Here is a 22,299-nt window from a genome sequence, read left to right on the forward strand (position 1 = left end):
ATTCTTTCATAATAAACAATACAACAAATTTATGTTAGTCATTACCACTCCATTCTCCATAAAACGGGCGCGGTGACCGTTGTCAAAAGCATGATCAAGCATGGTGTACTTCACGTCGATTTCTGGCGCAAGGGGGCCGCCTATAACAGTTGGAAATGATGTCATTTTCAACCAACTTGTATCATTTTGAACAAACATGAAACATATCAACTCCAAAAATAAATGAATCATATTCAACCAACATGAATCATATCATTTTCATCATTTTGAACAAACATGAGACATATCAAGTCCAAGTATAAATGAACCATATTAACTGAAATGAATCATATCATTTTCATCATTTATCACTTATTCAACCAACATTCATCAATGCGAATGAATGATATACAACCAACGTCTTTCATTCAACAACATTCAACAAAGCATCAAATCATAATTTTGTTTAACAAAAAACAATTATGAACTAGGGTTCATCTTGAGGGTTCACCATTTTTTCTCTAACAACATCCACTACTTGCATCATATAACATCCACATACATCATATATCAAAAAAAATCCTCCAACATGCATCATATCATATCATCATTTTTTAAACAAAAAATTATGAACTAGGGTTCATCTTCACACTATCATTCGAACTAGTGAGTGGTTCATATTCAACACCACTAGTGATTAGAGAACATCTAAAAGAAACCTAAAATAATACTAGGTAAAAAAATCAATCTTAGTTCAAAAATAGGGGTGATTTGAAGCAAATAATGCGTCGAATCGGAAACTATTTAACTAAAAGTAATTGAAGGGATCGGAGGAGCTTATTTTTCTTTCTTCGGGGCCATCTTGATCCGCAAAAGCGGTGTAGAAACGATGAAGATCCAAGGGGAGGAGTAGAGAGGGTGAGAGAGGAACTTCCTCTGTTCTTGGTGACTAGGAGGAGAGGGGAATGGGGGAGATGGGGCTGGGGCGGGGGCGTCGGCCCGTATAACTGCTCGCACCCTACCGCCAGGATCCCCAGCTGTAGGGTTATACAGCCTACCGCCAGGGACAGTGATGGTACGGGGGGGGGGGGGGGGGGGGCGGGCGTATAGGGCTGCGGGCGGTAGTGTGTTCAAGGTTACCGCCGTGGCCCTGACGGTAGGAAAAGGTCAGATCTAAAAAAATTAAACTAGGGTCAAATCTCAATTTTCTTCGTAAAATAGTCAAAACATGAAATTTTGCCACGTTTGCGTGATGCCCTTCGGCTGAACAGTCATTGACCTGACCGTGGACCGTCGGGAGCCAGATCTCACTCCACCACTCGCACCCGTCCCCACTCCCCACCGGGCAGCCCTCCCCTTCGTCGGCAGCCCAAAAACCCTCGGGAGCGAAGCGAGGAGAGGACGGCAATGGCGGAGGCGCGGCGCAGCCACCCGTCGCAGTACGTGAAGCTGACCAAGGACCAGGACGCTTCCGCCTGCGGCCCCGGCGTGGAGGACATCCGCCCTGGCGAGCTCAACCTGCCCGTCGCCGTCCCGCAGGTCGGTCTCGCCATTCCTCGCGCGATCCTCGTTTTCTTCCAGTTGCTGCTGCTGCGATTGTTTGTTCGATCTGATTTTGGGCGGTGTGACTATATAGCTGGAGCGGATGAAGTGCATCCAGTGTGGGCAGGTGCTGCCTGAGGGCCACCAGGCGCCGGCCGACGAGCCGTGGACAACCGGCATCTTCGGTTGCGCTGAGGACCCCGAGAGCTGTAAGTGACGTGGAATTTCCTTCTCGCCCTTGCATTTGGTCTGCCCCTTCAACTGCCTAGCCGATCTAATTTTGCTACTTCCTACCCTAGACTGATCGCACATTCAAAAATCGTGATAGTTTTGATATGCTGATAGCCTGATACCCCTGGAAATGCCAGAGTTGGCAGGAACTTTCATGCGGATCTGCACAGGATGGGATTGTGTTGCTGTGGTTCATCTCAGGGTTTGTGGCTATCACACACATTGCACAACTCAGCAACTGGATGTTTGTTTCCATGGCATTGAAGTGTTACTGACGTGTTACCATAGAGGCAAGGTGTTTCAGTTTTAAATCCTTTAGCGGTCCTGCGTATGGAGCACACGCAGGTTTTTATTGTGAAATCCCTTGCAGGTACATCAAGTGAATCTCTAGTAAGAAAAGAGGAACAACATGTGTGCTGGACAAGGATGGCCCATACACCTCCCATCCTCATTTTTTTTTCATTTAGGCTTATATTGTTTCCCATTTTTTGCATGTGTTTGTTAGAGACTGTTTTTAAGCATGAAAGATGTTTCTTTGGAAATTTTAATTGCAAACTACGACAGTATTTATACTTATATAGCAGTGTGAAATATTTCCACATTAGTTTAGTGAGTGGTTGCCAGCCAGAAATTTTGTGTTACCTCCTTTTTACGTTTTACCAGTTGAGACAGTTTTCAAACAAAGATGCCCTGCAAATCTTAATTTCCTTCCTCTCTATCATTTTTCCATTAACACGGTGAACTTAATCAACGAACAAACCATGGTAGACTAAACATACAGTGTTTTTCTAATGTCTATGAGAAAGGCATGATTTATATTTTACACTGCACATATAAACTCAGTTGTAAACTGGTGCCAATCCGATGCTGATATATGTCTTATACTACACATGTAACTCAAATTTGTAATGTGGACCAATCTGATGCGTATCTGACCTCCATTTAGGAGCTATTTTACCTAGAAGTCCAAATTGAGTACTTGTTAATTTTGTTTTATAGTTTCCCTGGGTCGTCATTTTCCCATATTCTTAGCAGATGTATATGAAAAACCATATCTTTATACGTTTTATTTTGAAATATTAATTGTTCACATACATTTTTTTTTCATATTGCAAGCCTTTATGGTACACAAATTTGTAGTACTATTATTTTTCAGTCTTCTATTATCTTTGCAAAGTTAGCCCTGTGATGAAGTGCTCATGTGGGAAGGATTAGGCACTGGTCACTGTCTGAAAGAAATAAAGAGTACTGCCTATGTCTTATATTATGGGACGGAGGGAGTAGTAGTCATAACGTTTGGTTCTGATTATCATGTTCTCAATGTTAAAGTTGACCCTTCTTTTTTCTGTATTTGGGAAGTTCTTCAAGATGTACACACTTCTCCATCTAACTGTCAGTTATGGTTTTAGCTCTTTTGGGCTCTCTGCAAAATCAACACGCTGTTATAATGAGCTCATATTGAAAAGAATTAATCATTGTTTTGGATTCTAAATTGTTTCAAAGAAGCAAAAACTAGTTGCAACGTTTACTTTTATTATGATGCTTTCAATCTAGAGATGTCTTTCTTCTTGATCTGTTTGAAAATTCTTCTACAGGTACACTTTCCCAGTATAAGTGTTAATTGTGATAAACTGTTGAGCACATAAATGACTGCGGCATACATGGCCGGAACCCGAAAGCTTAAATGAATAGCATTGCTCTGTAGGCTGTAGCTAATGGCTAATTCCTTTATGCTTCTTTATGCCCTTCAAATTGTGTCATCATAGGGTTTGTGATGTGTGCACCTTTATGCTTCAGTCCGCACAGTTTTCATATGTACTACTGCTATATTCCGAGATACTTCTGAACCTCTTATGTGCCTGATCTTCTTAATGTGTTAGGCTGGACTGGACTATTCTGCCCCTGTGTGTTGTTTGGACGAAATGTTCAGGCCCTTAGAGAAGATATCCCATGGACAAGACCCTGCACTTGCCATGCTGTCTGCGTTGAAGGTGGCATTGCATTGGCAATTCTCACGGCTATATTCCATGGTGTTGACCCAGACACATCGATCCTGATTGGTGAAGGCCTGGTCTGCAGTTGGTGGATATGCTCTCAATATACTGGTATTATTCGTGAAAAGCTTCAGAAGAAGTATCATCTTGAGGTACTTCTTTCTCTCTTCCACAGTTTCTTTGTATGTGTCATGATTAATCGCATTCATAAGAACATCTACAAACAGTTGTATTTATTTCTACTATAAGAACTACACAATTGCATTCTCCATCTGAGATAGTTGTAGCAGGTATTCAGGAGTCCAGAAGTAAACCTTAGCTTTGCATTTTTAAAGTTATGTGGTCACTCTCATGACATTCTTGCTTGGCATTGTCCACTGGCGGTAGCTGGTTATATCATTGAATTATCAGATCATTTTATCAGTTCTTGCTTGGCCACCTTTTCACGTATAGTATCTTTTTGTGGTCACTAATTCTAACTAGTTGTCAAGTCTAGCATTTGATAAGTGGGCTGGGTTTCTACTTTTGTGCATCAGTATTACGGGCCTTTTGCTAACCACCACATATTGTTCTGCTTCCACCAGAACTCTCCATGCGATCCTTGCATAGTCCACTGCTGCTTCCACTACTGCGCGAACTGTCAGGAGCATCGTGAAAGGAAAGGCCGACTTGCAGAAAACAGTGTTGTTCCAATGACCGTTGTCAACCCACCGCCGCTGCAAGAGATGAGCATGGCTGAGAACAACGCTCCCACATCCGAGAATGAAGGGTCAAAGGCAGCATGAGAACTGAAACTGACATGGAGTCTGCTCGCCCTTTTAGAGGCCACTATATATACAGTATATTGTTAAATGACTGTCATCTGGCAGGTACCGTATGAAACATTGGTCTGATCCAGATTTTAGTTTATGACCATTACTACCTGTGATAGAATGTTGCCCGTGGGCATGTGATATATATGTGTGGAGACCATTACTACCTATGATAGAATGTTGCCTGCGGGCATATAATATATGTGTGGATATATTTACATTTGTGAGCGGTATGTCCTATCGACGTTATGCATTGCCTGTGTTCTCGTTCATGGAAGGTCTTCTCTGGTCTAAAGGATAGGAATAGGAAAGTCATATGAAATGAGGTGGCATACATGTCAGGTCCTATATGAAAAGAGATGCCATTTGATTCGTAGAATGAGATTTTTCCATTAGGTTTGTGCTAGTGTTCTTTTTCTTTGAAATGTGTAGGATATATAGAGACCAGTCCTACATAGGAAATCCGGTCCTACAAACTCTATCAAAAAAATTCCTATAGCAATCCTATCCTACAAAATTCCTACAAATCAAAGGAGGCCTAAGTATACGGTACAATTGTATGAAGTGGTTTAGGAACGTCTGAATCTCCTCTGATGTAGTGTACATGAGCATTTACGTGAAATTCTTGCAAATTTTATATGAAATTGTGTTTGCTATTTACAAGTTTTTTGGGAAGACAAGATGATGATGCGGAGATGGGTGATGCAGCCAGGCAGGGTCATGGGGGGTTGTCTATGACAGAGAGGATGATTAACGCCCTGTTCGGATTACCTCCGCTCCACAGCTTCACTCCGGGAGCGGGTGGAGTTATAGTGAAAAAACGTGGAGCGTCGGTTTCCTGGCTCCACAACTCCTTCTATTTCGCGGAGCAGGTGGGATTCCGAACCGGGCCTAACTTAGAGGGATGGCCAGGAGCTGCGGCAGAGCAGTAGAGGTGGCGGCTTGGAGAGGGTGTGGGGCAGCAAGGAGACCGGCAATTCGGTTGGCGTTGAAGGCAGCAGGAGGAAGAAGCTAGGAATAAGAAAATGAACCGGCCCTTAGATTTTTTTCCATGTGAAGCGCGACAACTTTTTAATTTATAAAAAGAGCTCCCTCTCTGATTTCTATTAATAGAAATCACATTGTATTACAAACTACGAGGAACTAAAGCGAAACTACCACACATAACAACAAAAGGCATGATGCACAAATCCAACCTGGTACAGAAAATGGGTTATCCCATCTGCCCATCAAGATTACAGGAACTTGTTGGGAAAAGTAGTAATTTCAAAAAAAAATCCTATGCACACGCAAGATCATCATGGTGATGCATAGCAACGAGAGGAAAGAGTATCGTCCACGTACCCTCATAGATCGTAAGAGGAAGCGTTATGAGAACACGGTTGATGTAGTCGAACGTCTTCACGATCCGACCGATCCAAGTACCGAACGCACGGCACCTCCGAGTTCAGCACACGTTCAGCTCGATGACGTCCCACGAACTCCGATCCAGCAGAGCTTCACGGGAGAGTTCCGTCAGCACGACGACGTGATGACGGTGATGATGTTGCTACCGACGCAGAGCTTCGCCTAAACACCGCTACAATATGATTGAGGTGGATTATGATGGAGGGGGACACCGCACACGGCTAAGGGATCAATGATCAACTTGTGTGTTCTAGGGTGCCCCCCTGCCCCCGTATATAAAGGAGCAAGGGGGAGGCCGACCGGCCCCTGTAGGGCGCGCCAGGAGGAGGAGTCCTCCTCCTAGTAGGAGTAGGACACCCCTTTCCTACTCCTACTAGGAGGAAAGGAAGGGGGAAGGGGAGAAGGAAGGAGAGGGAGGAAAGGAGGAAAGGGGGGTCGGCCCCCTAGTCCAATTCGGTTTGGGCTAGGGGGGCCGCGCGCCCTGCCTCCTCTCTTACACCACTTGGCCCATGAGGCCCAATACTTCTTCCCCGTATTTTCGTAACTCCCTGGTACTCCGAAAAATATCCGAATCACTCGGAACCTTTCCGATATCCGAATATAGTCGTCCAATATATCAATCTTTACGTCTCGACCATTTCGAGACTCCTCGTCATGTCCCCTATCTCATCCGGGACTCCGAACTACCTTCAGTACATCAAATCACTTAAACTCATAATACCGATCGTCACCGAACGTTAAGCGTGCGGACCCTACGGGTTCGAGAACTATGTAGACATGACCGAGACACGTCTCTGTTCAATAACCAATAGCGGAACCTGGATGTTCATATTAGCTCTTACATATTCTACGAAGATATTTATCGGTCAAACCGCATAACAACATACGTTGTTCCCTTTGTCATCGATATGTTACTTTCCCGAGATTCGATTGCCGGTATCTCAATACCTAGTTCAATATCGTTACCGGCAAGTCTCTCTACTCGTTTCTGTAATGCATCATCCCGCAACTAACTCATTAGTTGCATTGCTTGCAAGGCTTATAGTGATGTGCATTGCCGAGAGGGCCCAGAGATACCTCTCCGACAATCGGAGTGACAAATCCTAATCTCGATCTATGCCAACTCAACAAGCACCATCGGAGACACCTGTAGAGCACCTTTATAATCACCCAGTTACGTTGTGACGTTTGGTAGCACACAAAGTGTTCCTCCGGCACTCGGGAGTTGCATAATCTCATAGTCATAGGAACATGTATAAGTCATGAAGAAAGCAATAGCAACAAACTAAACGATCATCGTGCTAAGCTAACGGATGGGTCAAGTCAATGACATCATTCTCTAATGATATGGTCCCGTTAATCAAATGACAACTCATGTCTATGGTTAGAAAACATAACCATCATTGATTCAACGAGCTAGTCAAGTAGAGGCATACTAGTGACATTCTGTTTGTCTATGTATTCACACATGTACTAAGTTTCCGATTAATACAATTCTAGCATGAACAATAAATATTTATCATGAAATAAGGAAAAAAATAATAACTTTATTATTGTCTCTAGGGCATATTTCCTTCAGTCTCTCACTTGCACTAGAGTCAATAATCTAGTCCACATCTTTATGTGATTAGTTCACATCTCCATGTGATTAATACCCAAAGGGTTTCCTAGAGTCAATAATCTAGTTCACATCGCTATGTGATTAACACCCAAAGAGTGATCATATTTTGCTTGTGAGAGAAGTTTAGTCTATGGGTCTGCAACATTCAGATCCGTATGTATTTCACAAATTTTTATGTCTTCTCAATGCTCTGCACGGAGCTATTCTAGCTAATTGCTCACACTTTCAATATGTATCCAGATCGACGTAAAAAGCTTGCATCGACGTAACTCTTTACGACGAACTATTTTATCACCTCCATAACCGAGAAATATTTCTTTAGTCCTCTAAGGATAATTTTGACCGTTGTCCAGTGATCTACTCCTAGATCGCTATTGTACTCTCTTGCCAGAAAGATGCTAAGGTATACAATAGGACTGGTAAACAACATAGCATACTTTATAGAACCTATGACTGAGGCATAGGGAATGACTTTTCATTCTCTTTCTATTTTCTGTTGTGGTCGTGTTTTGAGTCTTTACTCAACTTCAACTTTGCAACACAGGCAAGAACTCCTTCTTTGACTGTTCCATTTTGAACTACTTCAAAATCTTGTCAAGGTATATACTCATTGAAAAAAACTTATCAAGCGTCTTGATCTATCTCTATAGATCTTGGTGCTCAATGTGTAAGCAGCTTCATCGAGGTCTTTCTTTGAAAAACTCTTTTCAAACGCTCCTTTATGCTTTCCAAAAAATTCTACATTATTTTTGATTAACAATATGTTATTCACATATACTTATCAGAAATGTTGTAGTGCTCCCACTCACTTTCTTGTAAATATAGGCTTCACCGCAAGTCTCTATAAAACCATATGCTCTGATCATTTTATCAAAGCATATATTCCAACTCCGAGATGCTTGCACCAGTCCATAGATGGATCGCTGGAGCTTGCTCATTTTGGTAGTACCTTTAGGATTGACAAAACCTTCTGGTTGCATCATATACAACTCTTCTTTTAAGAAATTCATTAAGGAATACAGTATTGACATCCATTTGCCAGATTTCATAAAATGCGGCAACTGCTAACATGATTTGGACAGACTTTTAAGCATCGATACGAGTGAGAAAATCTCATCGTCAGGGGCGGAGCCAGGATTTGAGCATAGGGGGGCGAAGAACATAATGATGTAGTTCATCATATATGATTTTTATCAAGATATATAATTAAGTCTTACATATAGCAGCAATACAAAACTACTTTTCTAAATTTATGTGTAGAATTATGAATTGCTAGCAGACCAATCAAACTACTTAATTATCTAGTCTTCATCTTTATTATTCAAAGATGATAAAATTGATATATGGTTTCATTTTCAGTAAACCAACTTGGTTTTATTGTTTTACTAAGCAACATACAATAAGTTGAAAGATAAAACAAATATGATGAAGCGGTCCTGATGACAAATAAATAAATTATACTCCCTCTGTAAACTAATATAAGAGTGTTTAGATAATTAAAATAGTGATCTAAATGCTCTTATATTAGTTTACAAAGGGAGTATTTCCCATTGATCGGTTAATTTATTTTTCTCTAGTCAACAATTTGCAAGCATTTTAATAAAATCTGTAGCTACTAGTCTAGTTGTCGGTAGTGATACCTTGAGATCTGGGATTGGGCCCGGACATTATGCTGAGATGTTCACATGTCAACTGAACTAAGCTTGTGGACATTACGTGCAGTAGGTTGCTCTGTGAGATCTATCTCCCCGGTTGGATTTGCATCTTCAACTGTGGAGTTATAGTTTGTAGCGATTGGCTTGAACAAATTACTTGTCCATGGTTTCTTCGTCTTCATGACCTATGCAATTCCCATATTAGAACAAAGCAAATATGTAATCTAACCCGCAAAAAAGGCAATATGTAACATGTAGTTGATCTGGCAGGTTACAAAATGTACTACTACTAAGTACAAAACAGTTGATTAATTGGTGTCAAGGTGTGTAGTCAATCTGACAATACCTCCGCAGCTGGTAGTCTGTTTTGCAGCCGGCCGACAGATCATAGTCCGTAGACTTGTAGTAGAATCTTACTCAGATTTGATGCCCGGCAAACGGCAGCTTCGCTAATTACCAATCGGCGACGCCGCAACGCCTGGCGGCCCGATGACAATGAAGCCCTAGCACGATGCGTGCAACGTCGGCGCGGACGATAGAGTCTAGGAAGGAAGTCGCCTCAGCGCGTGAGTGCGTACGTGTGCGTCGATCGATTAAAGAGTACGTGATGTCCATACGACGGTGGATGCGTACGTGCAGCCTTGGCCCATGTTGCTTTCTTGCAAAATCGTTTCGGGCTTGACAGTAGGAGCTTAGCCCATATCCTTGCTAATCGCCAGATAATTATTAAGTCTAATACTAGTACCAGTGAATAGGCTAGTCCCCGCTGTTGGGGAACGTAGTAATTTCAAAAATATTCCTACGCACACGCAAGATCATGTGATGCATAACAACGAGAGGGGGGAGTGTGATCTACATACCTAGTAGATCGACAATGGAAGCGTTTGGTTAATGTAGTCGCACGTCTTCGCGGCCCGACCGATCAAGCACCGAAGCTACGACACCTCCAAGTTTTAGCACACGTTCAGCTCGATGACAATCCCCGAACTCCGATCCAGCAAAGTGTCGGGGAAGAGTTCCGTCAGCACGACGGCGTGGTGACGATCTTGATGTACTACTGCAGCAGGGCTTCGCCTAAACTCCGCTACAATATTATCGAGGACTATGGTGGCTGGGGGCGCCGCACATGGCTAAGGAAAAGATCACGTGGATCAACTTGTGTGTTCTAGGGTGCCTCTGCTTCAGTATATAAAGGACCAAAAGGGGGGAGGCTGGCCGGCCAAGGAGGGCGCGCCAGGAGAGTCCTACTCCCTCTGGGAGTAGGATTCCCCCCCCCCCCCCAATCCTAGTTGGAATAGGATTCGCGGAGGGGGGAAAAGAGAGAGAGGGGCCGGCCCCCTCTCCTTGTCCTATTCGGACCAAGGGAGGGGAGGGGCGCGCGGCCCATGAGGGGCTGCCTCTTCTCTTTTCCACTAAGACCCATCATGGCCCATATAGCTCCCGGGGGGTTCCGATAACCTCCCGGTACTCCGGTAAAATCCCGATTTCACCCGGAACACTTCTGATATCCAAACATAGGCTTTCAATATATCAATCTTTATGTCTCGACCATTTCGAGACTCCTCGTCATGTCCGTGATCACATCTGAAACTCTGAACAACCTTCGGTACATCAAAATGCATAAACTCATAATATAACTGTCATCGTAACCTTAAGCGTGCGGACCCTACGGGTTCGAGAACAATGTAGACATGACCAAGACACGTCTCCGGTCAATAACCAATAGCGGGACCTGGATGCCCATACTGGCTCCTACATATTCTACGAAGATCTTTATCGGTCAGACCGCATAACAACATACGTCGTTCCCTTTGTCATCGGTATGTTACTTGCCCGAGATTCGATCGTCGGTATTCCAATACCTAGTTCAATCTCGTTGCCGGCAAGTCTCTTTACTCGTTCTGTAATACATCATCCCGCAACTAACTCATTAGTTGCAACGCTTGCAAGGCTTAAGTGATGTGCATTACCGAGAGGGCCCAGAGATACCTCTCCGATAATCGGAGTGACAAAACCTAATCTCGAAATACGCCAACCCAACATGTACCTTTGGAGACACCTGTAGTACTCCTTTATAATCACCCAGTTACGTTGTGACGTTTGGTAGTACCCAAAGTGTTCCTCCGATAAACGGGAGTTGCATAATCTCATAGTTATAGGAACATGTATAAGTCATGAAGAAAGCAATAGCAACATACTAAAGATCGGGTGCTAAGCTAATGGAATGGGTCATGTCAATCAGATCATTCTCTTAATGATGTGATCCCGTTAATCAAATAACAACTCATTGTTCATGGTCAGGAAACATAACCATCTTTGATTAACGAGCTAGTCAAGTAGAGGCATACTAGTGACACTTTGTTTGTCTATGTATTCACACATGTATTATGTTTCCGGTTAATACAATTCTAGCATGAATAATAAACATTTATCATGATTATAAGGAAATAAATAATAACTTTTTTATTGCCTCTAGGGCATATTTCCTTCAGTCTCCCACTTGCACTAGAGTCAATAATCTAGTTCACATCGCCATGTGATTTAACAGCAATAGTTCACATCACCATGTAATTAACACCCATAGTCCACATCGATATGTGACCAACACCCAAAGGGTTTACTAGAGTCAGTAATCTAGTTCACATCGCTATGTGATTAACACCCAAAGAGTACTAAGGTGTGATCATGTTTTGCTTGTGAGATAATTTTAGTCACCGGGTCTGTTATATTCCGATCCGTAAGTATTTTGCAAATATTTATGTCAACAATGCTCTACGCGGAGCTACTCTAGCTAATTGCTCCCACTTTCAATATGTATCTAGATTGAGACTTAGATTCATCTAGCTTAGTGTCAAAACTTGCATCGACGTAACCCTTAACGACGAACCCTTTTTGTCACGTCCATAATCGAGAAACATATCCTTATTTCACTAAGGATAATTCTGACCGCTGTCCAGTGATCTACTCCTAGATCACTATTGTACTCCCTTGCCAAATCAGTGCAGGGTATACAATAGATCTGGTACACAGCATGATATACTTTATAGAACCTATGGCCAAGGCATAGGGAATGACTTTCATTCTCTTTCTATCTTCTGCTGTGGTCGGGCTTTGAGTCTTACTCAACTTCACACCTTGTAATACAGGCAAGAACTCTTTCTTTGACTGCTCCATTTTGAATTACTTCAAAATCTTGTCAAGGTATGTACTCATTTGAAAAACTTATCAAGCGTCTTGATCTATCTCTATAGATCTTGAAGCTCAATATGTAAGCAGCTTCACCGAAGTCTTTCTTTGAAAAACTCCTTTCAAACACTCCTTTATGCTTTATAGAATAATTCTACATTATTTCCGATCAACAATATGTCATTCACATATACTTATCAGAAATGCCGTAGTGCTCCCACTCACTTTCTTGCAAATACAGGCTTCACCACAAGTCTGTATAAAACTATATGCTTTGATCAACTCATCAAAGCGTATATTCCAACTCCGAGATGCTTGCACCAGCTCACAGATGGATCGCTGGAGCTTGCACATTTTGTTAGTACCTTTCGGATTTGACAAAACCTTCTAGTTGCATCGTATACAACTCTTCTTCAATAAATCCATTAAGGAATTCAGTTTTGTTTATCCATTTGCCAGATTTCATAAAATGCGGCAATTGCTAACATGATTCGGACAGACTTAAGCATAGATACGAGTGAGAATCTCTCATCGTAGTCAACACCTTGAACTTGTCGAAAAACCTTTTGCGACAATTCTAGCTTTGTAGATAATAACACTACTATCAGTGTCCGTCTTCCTCTTGAAGATCCATTTATTTTTATGGCTTGCCGATCATCGGGCAAATCCATCAAAGTCCATACTTTGTTCTCATACATGGATCATATCTCAGATTTCATGGCCTCAAACCATTTCGCGGAATCTGGGCTCATCATCGCTTCCTCATAGTTCGCAAGTTCATCATGGTCTAGTAACATGACTTCCAGAACAGGATTACCGTACCACTCTGGTGCGGATCTTACTCTGGTTTACCTACGAGATTCGGTAGTAACTTGATTTGAAGTTACATGATCATCATCATTATCTTCCTCACTAATTGGTGTAGTAGTCACAAGAACAGATTTCTATGATGAACTACTTTCCAATAAGGGAGAAGGTACAATTACCTTATCAAGTTTTCTACTTTCCTCCCACTCACTTCTTTCGAGAGAAACTCCTTCTCTAGAAAGTTTCCGAATTTAGCAACAAAAGTCTTGCCTTCGGATCTGTGATAGAAGGTGTATCCAATAGTTTCCTTTGGATATCCTATGAAGACACATTTCTCCGATTTGGGTTTGAGCTTATCGGGTTGAAACTTTTTCACATAAGCATTGCAACCTCAAACTTTAAGAAACAACAGCTTAGGTTTCTTGCCAAACCATAGTTCATACGGTGTCGTCTCAACGGATTTAGATGGTGCCCTATTTAACGTGAATGCAGCTGTCTCTAATGCATAACCCCAAAACGATAGTGGTAGATCGGTAAGAGACATCATAGATCGCACCATATCTAATAAAGTACGGTTATGACGTTCGGACACACCATTACGTTGTGGTGTTCCAGGTGGCGTGAGTAGTGAAACTATTTCACATTGTTTTTAACTGAAAGCCAAACTCGTAACTCAAATACTCTTCTCTACGATCAGATCGTAGAAACTTTATTTTCTTGTTACGATGATTTTTCACTTCACTTTGAAATTCTTTAAACTTTTCAAATGTTTCAGACTTATGTTTCATCAAGTAGATATACTCATATCTGCTCAAATCATCTATGAAGATCAGAAAATAATGATATCTGTCGCGAGCCTCAATATTCATCAAACCACATACATCAGTATGTATGATTTTCAACAAATCTGTTCCTCGCTCCATTGTTTCGAAGAACGGAGTCTTAGTCATCTTGCCCATGAGGCATGGTTCGTAAGCATCAACTGATTCATAATCAAGTGATTCCAAAAGCCCATCAGCATGGAGTTTCTTCATGCGCTTTACACCAATATGACCTAAACGGCAGCGCCATAAATAAGTTGCACTATCATTATTAACTTTGCATCTTTTGGTTTCAATATTATGATTATGTGTATCACTACGATCGAGATCCAACGAACTATTTTCATTGGGTGTGTAACCATATAAGGTTTTATTCATGTAAACAGAACAACAATTTATTCTCTTACTTAAATGAATAACCGTGTTACAATAAACATGATCAAATCATATTCATGCTGAACGCAAACACCAAATAACACTTATTTAGGTTCAACACTAATCCCGAAATTATAGGGAGTGTGCGATGATGATCATATCAATCTTGGAACCACTTCCAACACACATCGTCACTTCACCCTTAACTAGTCTCTGTTTATTCTGCAACTCCCGTTTCGAGTTACTAATCTTAGCAACTGAACTAGTATCAAATACTGAGGGGTTGCTATAAACACTAGTAAAGTACACATCAATAAGATGTATATCAAATATACTTATGTTCACTTTGCCATCCTTCTTATCCGCCAATCACTTGGGGTAGTTCCGCTTCTAGTGACCAGTCCCTTTGCAGTAGAAGCACTTAGTCTTAGGCTTAGGACTAGACTTGGGCTTCTTCACTTGAGCAGCAACTTGCTTGCCGTTCTTCTTGAAGTTCCCCTTCTTCCCTTTGCCCTTTTCTTGAAACTAGTGGTCTTGTTAACCATCAACACTTGATGTTTTTCTTGATTTCTACCTTCATCGATTTCAGCATCACGAAGAGCTTGGAAATTATTTTTGTCATCCCTTGCATATTATAGTTCATCACGAAGTTCTACTAACTTGGTGATGGTGACTAGAGAATTCTGTCAATCACTATCTTATCTGGAAGATTAACTCCCACTTGATTCAAGCGATTGTAGTACTCAGACAATCTGGGCACATGCTCACTAGTTGAGCGATTCTCCTCCATCTTTTAGCTATAGAACTTGTTGGAGACTTCATATCTCTCAACTCAGGTATTTGCTTGAAATATTAACTTCAACTCCTGGAACATCTCATATGCTCCATGACGTTCAAAACATCTTTGAAGTCCCGATTCTAAGCCATTAAGCATGGTGCACTAAACTATCAAGTAGTCATCATATTGAGCTAGCCAAACGTTCATAACGTCTGCATCTGCTCCTGCAATAGGTCTGTCACCTAGCGGTGCATCAAGGACATAATTCTTCTGTGCAGCAATGAGGATAAACCTCAGATTACGGATCCAATCCGCATCATTGCTACTAACATCTTTCAACACAATTTTCTCTAGGAACATATCAAAATAAACACAGGGAAGCAACAACGTGAGCTATTGATCTACAACATAATTTGCAAAATACTACCAGTACTAAGTTCATGATAAATTTAAGTTCAATTTAATCATATTACTTAAGAACTCCCACTTAGATAGACATCCCTCTAATCCTCTAAGTGATCACGTGATCCAAATCAACTAAACCATGTCCGATCATCACGTGAGATGGAGTAGTTTCATTGGTGAACATCACTATGTTGATCATATCTACTATATGATTCACGCTCGACCTTTCGGTCTCCGTGTTCCGAGGCCATATCTGTATATGCTTGGCTCGTCAAGTATAACCTGAGTATTCCGCGTGTGCAACTGTTTTGCACCCGTTGTATTTGAACGTAGAACCTATCACACCCAATCATCACGTGGTGTCTCAGCACGAAGAACTTTCGCAACGGTGCATACTCAGGGAGAACACTTCTTGATAATTTAGTGAGAGATCATCTTATAATGCTACCGTCAATCAAAGCAAGATAAGATGCATAAAAGATAAACAACACATGCAATCAATATAAGTGATATGATATGGCCATCATCATCTTGTGCTTGTGATCTCCATCTCCGAAGCACCGTCGTGATCACCATCGTCATCGGCGTGACACCTTGATCTCCATCGTAGCATCGTTGTCGTCTCGCCAAGCTTGTGCTTCCACGACTATCGCTACCGTTTAGTGATAAAGTAAAGCATTACATCGCGATTGCATTGCATACAATAAAGCGACAACCATATGGCTCCTGCCGGTTGCCGATAACTCGGTTACAAAACATGATCATCTCATACAATAAAATTCAGCATCATGTCTTGACCATATCACATCACAACATGCCCTGCAAAAACAAGTTAGACGTCCTCTACTTTGTTGTTGCAAGTTTTACGTGGCTGCTACGGGCTTAAGTAAGAACCAATCTCACCTACGCATCAAAACCACAACGATAGTTTGTCAATTTGACTCCGTTTTAACCTTCGCAAGGACCGGGCGTAGCCACACTTGGTTCAACTAAAGTTGGAGAAACTGTCACCCACAAGCCACCTCTGTGCAAAGCACGTCGGGAGAACTGGTCTCGCGTAAGTGTACGCGTAATGTCGGTCTAGGCCGCTTCATCCAACAATACCGCCGAACCAAAGTATGACATGCTGGTAGGCAGTATGACTTATATCGCCCACAACTCACTTGTGTTCTACTCGTGCATATAACATCAACATATAAAACCTAGGCTCGGATGCCACTGTTGGGGAACGTAGTAATTTCAAAAAAAATTCCTACGCACACGCAAGATCATGTGATGCATAGCAACGAGAGGGGGGAGTGTGATCTACATACCTAGTAGATCGACAACGGAAGCGTTTGGTTGATGTAGTCGTACGTCTTCGCGGCCCGACCGATCAAGCACCGAAACTACGGCACCTCCGAGTTTTAGCACACGTTCAGCTCGATGACGATCCCCGGACTCCGATCCAGCAAAGTGTCGGGGAAGAGTTCCGTCAGCACGATGGCGTGGTAACGATCTTGATGTACTACTGCAGCAGGGCTTCGCCTAAACTCCGCTACAATATTATCGAGGACTATGGTGGCTGGGGGCGCCGCACACGGCTAAGGAAAAGATCACGTGGATCAACTTGTGTGTTCTAGGGTGCCTCTGCCTCAGTATATAAAGGACCAAAAGGGGGGAGGCTGGCCGGCCAAGGAGGGCGCACCAGGAGAGTCCTACTCCCTCTGGGAGTAGGATTCCCCCCCCCAATCCTAGTTGGAATAGGATTCACGGAGGGGGGGAAAAGAGAGAGAGGGGTCGGCCCCCTCTCCTTGTCCTATTCGGACCAAGGGAGGGGAGGGGCGTGCGGCCCATGAGGGGCTGCCTCTTCTCTTTTCCACTAAGGCCCATCATGGCCCATATAGCTCCCGGGGGGTTCCGGTAACCTCCCGGTACTTCGGTAAAAATCCTGATTTCACCCGGAACACTTCCGATATCCAAACATAGGCTTCCAATATATCAATGTTTATGTCTCGACCATTTAGAGACTCCTCGTCATGTCTGTGATCACATCCGGGACTCCGAACAACCTTCGGTACATCAAAATGCATAAACTCATAATATAACTGTCATCGTAACCTTAAGCATGCGGACCCTACGGGTTCGAGAACAATGTAGACATGATCGAGACACGTCTCCGGTCAATAACCAATAGCGGGACCTGGATGCCCATATTGGCTCCTACATATTCTACGAAGATCTTTATCAGTCAGACCACATAACAACATACGTCGTTCCCTTTGTCATCGGTATGTTACTTGCCCGAGATTCGATTGTCGGTATTCCAATACCTAGTTCAATCTCGTTGCCGGCAAGTCTCTTTACTCGTTCTGTAATACATCATCCCGCAACTAACTCATTAGTTGCAATGCTTGCAAGGCTTAAGTGATGTGCATTACCGAGAGGGCCCAGAGATACCTCTCCGACAATCGGAGTGACAAAACCTAATCTCGAAATACGCCAACCCAACATGTACCTTTGGAGACACCTGTAGTACTCCTTTATAATCACCCAGTTACGTTGTGACGTTTGGTAGTACCCAAAGTGTTCCTCCGGTAAACGGGAGTTGCATAATCTCATAGTTATAGGAACATGTATAAGTCATGAAGAAAGCAATAGCAACATACTAAAGATCGGGTGCTAAGCTAATGGAATGGGTCATGTCAATCAGATCATTCTCTTAATGATGTGATCCCGTTAATCAAATAACAACTCATTGTTCATGGTCAGGAAACATAACCATCTTTGATTAACGAGCTAGTCAAGTAGAGGCATACTAGTGACACTTTGTTTGTCTATGTATTCACACATGTATTATGTTTCCGGTTAATACAATTCTAGCATGAATAATAAACATTTATCATGATTATAAGGAAATAAATAATAACTTTATTATTGCCTCTAGGGCATATTTCCTTCACCCACTGCAACTCGTTGAGGGGGGCCGAACCATAGGGGGGTCTGGCCCCCGCTCGCCCCCCCCCCCCCCCCACTGCCTCCGCCTCTGCTCATCATAGTCAACGCCTTATTGTCGAAAACATTTTGCGACAATTCGAACTTTGTAGATAGTAACACTATATCAGCGTCTGTCTTCCTCTTGAAGATCCATTTATTCTTAATGACTCACCGATCATCGGGCAAGTCAATCAAAGTCCATACTTTGTTCTTATACATGGATCCCATCTCAGATTTCATGGCCTCAAGCCATTTCGCGGAATCTGGGCTCATCATCGCTTCCTCATAGTTTGTAGGTTCGTCATGGTCAAGTAACATGACATTCAGAACAGGATTACCATACCATTCTGGTGCGGATCCCATTCTGGTTGACCTACTAGGTTCGGTAGTAACTTGATCTGAAGTTACATGATCATCATTATTAGCTTCCTCACTAATTGGTGTAGGAGTCACAGGAACAGATTTCTGTGATGAACTACTTTCCAATAAGGGATCAGGTACGGTTGCCTCATCAAGTTCTACTTTCCTCCCACTCACTTCTTTTAAGATAAACTCCTTCTCTAGAAAGGATCCATTCTTAGCAACGAATGTCTTGCCTTTGGATCTGTGATAGAAGGTGTACCCAACTTTCTCCTTTGGGTATCCTATGAATACACATTTCTCCAATTTGGGTTTGAGCTTATCAGGATGAAACTTTTTCACATAAGCATCGCAACCCCAAACTTTAAGAAACGACAACTTTGGTTTCTTGCCAAACCACACTTCATATGGAGTCGTCTCAACGGATTTAGATGGTGCCATATTTAACGTGAATGCAGTTGTCTCTAATGCATAACCCCAAAATGACAGTGGTAAATCGGTAAGAGACATCATAGATTGCACCATATCTAATAAAGTACGGTTACGATGTTCGGACACACCATTATACTGTGGTGTTCCAGGTGGCGTGAGTTGCGAAACTATTCCGCATTGTTTCAAATGAAGACCAAACTCGTAACTCAAATATTCTCCTCCATGATCAGATCGTAGAAACTTTATTTTCTTGTTACGATGAGTTTCCACTTGACTCTGAAATTATTTGAACTTTTCAAATGTTTCAGATTTATGTTTCATCAAGAAGATATGCCCATATCTTACTCAAATCATCTGTGAAGGTCAGAAAATAACGATACATGCCGCGAGCCTCAACACTCATCGGACTGCATACATCAGTATGTATTATTTCCAACAAGTCTGTTGCTCGCTCCATTGTTCCGGAGAACAGAGTCTTAGTAATCTTGTCCATGAGGCATGGTTCGCAAACATCAACTAATTCATAATCAAGTGATTCCAAAAGCCCATCAACATGGATTTTCTTCATGCGCTTTACACCAATATGACCTAAACGGCAGTGCCACAAATAAGTTGCACTTTCATTATTAACTTTGCATCTTTTGGCTTCAATATTATGAATATGTGTATCATTACGATCAAGATTCAATAAACCATTCACCTTGGGTGTATGACCATTGAAGGTTTTATTCATGTAAACAGAACAACAATTATTCTCTGACTTTAAATGAATAACCGTATTACAATAAACATGATCAAATCATATTCATGCTTAACGCAAATACCAAATAACATTTATTTAGGTTCAACACTAATCCCGGAAGTATAGGGAGTGTGCGATGATGATCATATCAATCTTGGAACCACTTCAAACACACATCGTCACTTCACCCTTAACTAGTCTCTGTTCATTCTGCAACTCCCATTTTGAGTTACTAATCTCAACAACTGAACTAGTATCAAATACTAAGGGGTTGCTATAAACACTACTAAAGTACACATCAATAACATGTATATCAAATATACTTTTGTTCACTTTGCCATCCTTCTTATCCACCAAATACTTGGGGCAGTTCTGCTTCCAGTGACAAGTCCCTTTGCAGTAGAAGCACTTAGTCTCAGGCTTAGGTCTAGACTTGGGCTTCTTCACTTGAGCAGCAACTTGCTTGTTGTTCTTCTTGAAGTTCCCCTTCTTCCCTTTGCCCTTTTCTTGAAACTAGTGGTCTTGTCAACCATCAACAATTTATGCTTTTCTTGATTTCTACCTTTCTCGATTTCAGCATCACGAAGAGCTTGGGAATCGTTTTCATTATTCCTTGCATATTATAGTTCATCATGAAGTTTCAGTAACTTGGTGATAGTAACTAGAGAACTCTGTCAATCACTATCTTATCTGGAAGATTAACTCCCACTTGTTTCAAGTGATTGTAGTACTCAGACATTCTGAGCACATGCTCACTAGCTGAGATATTCTCCTCCATCTTGTAGGCAAAGTGCTTGTCAAAGGTCTCATACCTTTCCACATGGGCATGAGTCTAAAATACTAATTTCACTTGGAACATCTCATATGCTCCATGGCATTCAAAATGTCTTCGAAGCCCCGATTCTAAGCCGTAAAGCATGGTTCACCTAACTATCAAGTAGTCATCATATTGAGCTCGCCAAACATTCATAACGTCTGTATCTGCTCCTGCAATCGGTCTGTCACCTAGTGGTGCATCAAGGACATAATTCTTCTGTGCAGCAATGAGGATAATCCTCAGATCACGGATCCAATCCGCATCATTGCTACTAACATCTTTCAACTTAGTTTTTCTCTAGGAACAAATCAAAATAAATGGGGAGCTACATCGCGAGCTATTGATCTACAATATAGTTATGCAAATACTATCAAGACTAAGTTCATGATAAATTAAGGTTCAATTAATCATATTACTTAAGAACTCCCACTTAGATAGACATCCCTCTAATCATCTAAGTGATCACGTGATCCAAATCAACTAAACCATAACCGATCATCACGTGAAATGGAGTAGTTTTTAATGGTGAACATCACTATGTTGATCATATCTACTATATGATTCACGCTCGACCTTTCGGTCTCAGTGTTCTGAGGCCATATCTGTATATGCTAGGCCATCATCATCTTGTGCCTTTGATCTCCATCTCCAAGGTACCGTCATGATCTCTATCGTCACCGACATGACACCATGATCTCCATTATCTTGATCTCTATCAACGTGTCGTCACATGGTTGTCTCGCCAACTATTGCTCTTGCAACTATTGCTATCGCATAACGATAAAGTAAAGCAATTGTTTGGCGCTTGCATCTTATGCAATAAAGAGACAACCATAAGGCTTCTGCCAGTTGCCGATAACTTCAACAAAACATGATCATCTCATACAACAACTTATATATCACCACGTCTTGACCATATCACATCACAACAAGCCCTGCAAAAACAAGTTAGGCGTCCTCTACTTTGTTGTTGCAAGTTTTAAGTGGCTGCTACGGGCTGAGCAAGAACCATTCTTACCTACGCATCAAAACCACAACGATAGTTCGTCAAGTTAGTGTTGTTTTAACCTTCAACAAGGACCAGTCGTAGTCACACTCGGTTCAACTAAAGTTGGAGAAACTGACACCCGCCAGCCACCTGTGTGCAAAGCACGTCGGTAGAACGAGTCTCGCGTAAGCGTACGCGTAATGTCGGTCCGGACTGCTTCATCCAACAATACCGCCGAACCAAAGTATGACATGCTGGTAAGCAGTATGACTTGTATCGCCCACAACTCACTTGTGTTCTACTCGTGCATATAACATCTACGCATAAACCTGGCTCGGATGCCACTGTTGGGGAACGTAGTAATTTCAAAA

At 42.0% G+C, this 22,299-nt stretch overlaps 1 protein-coding gene across 1 annotated transcript; it reads left to right on the forward strand.

Moving 5' to 3' along the window:
* The first annotated feature begins 1,284 nt into the window (after positions 1-1,284).
* On the forward strand, positions 1,285-4,800 carry LOC123052506 (cell number regulator 6-like). Its single transcript, XM_044475719.1, has 4 exons — positions 1,285-1,518; positions 1,616-1,730; positions 3,633-3,898; positions 4,331-4,800. The coding sequence occupies exons 1-4, from the start codon at positions 1,387-1,389 to the stop codon at positions 4,529-4,531; spliced, it is 714 nt and encodes a 237-aa protein (XP_044331654.1). The 5' UTR covers positions 1,285-1,386; the 3' UTR covers positions 4,532-4,800.
* Positions 4,801-22,299: the final 17,499 nt, after the last annotated feature.

Source organism: Triticum aestivum, chromosome 1A, assembly GCF_018294505.1.
Source record: "Triticum aestivum cultivar Chinese Spring chromosome 1A, IWGSC CS RefSeq v2.1, whole genome shotgun sequence".
Lineage (NCBI taxonomy): Eukaryota > Viridiplantae > Streptophyta > Magnoliopsida > Poales > Poaceae > Triticum > Triticum aestivum.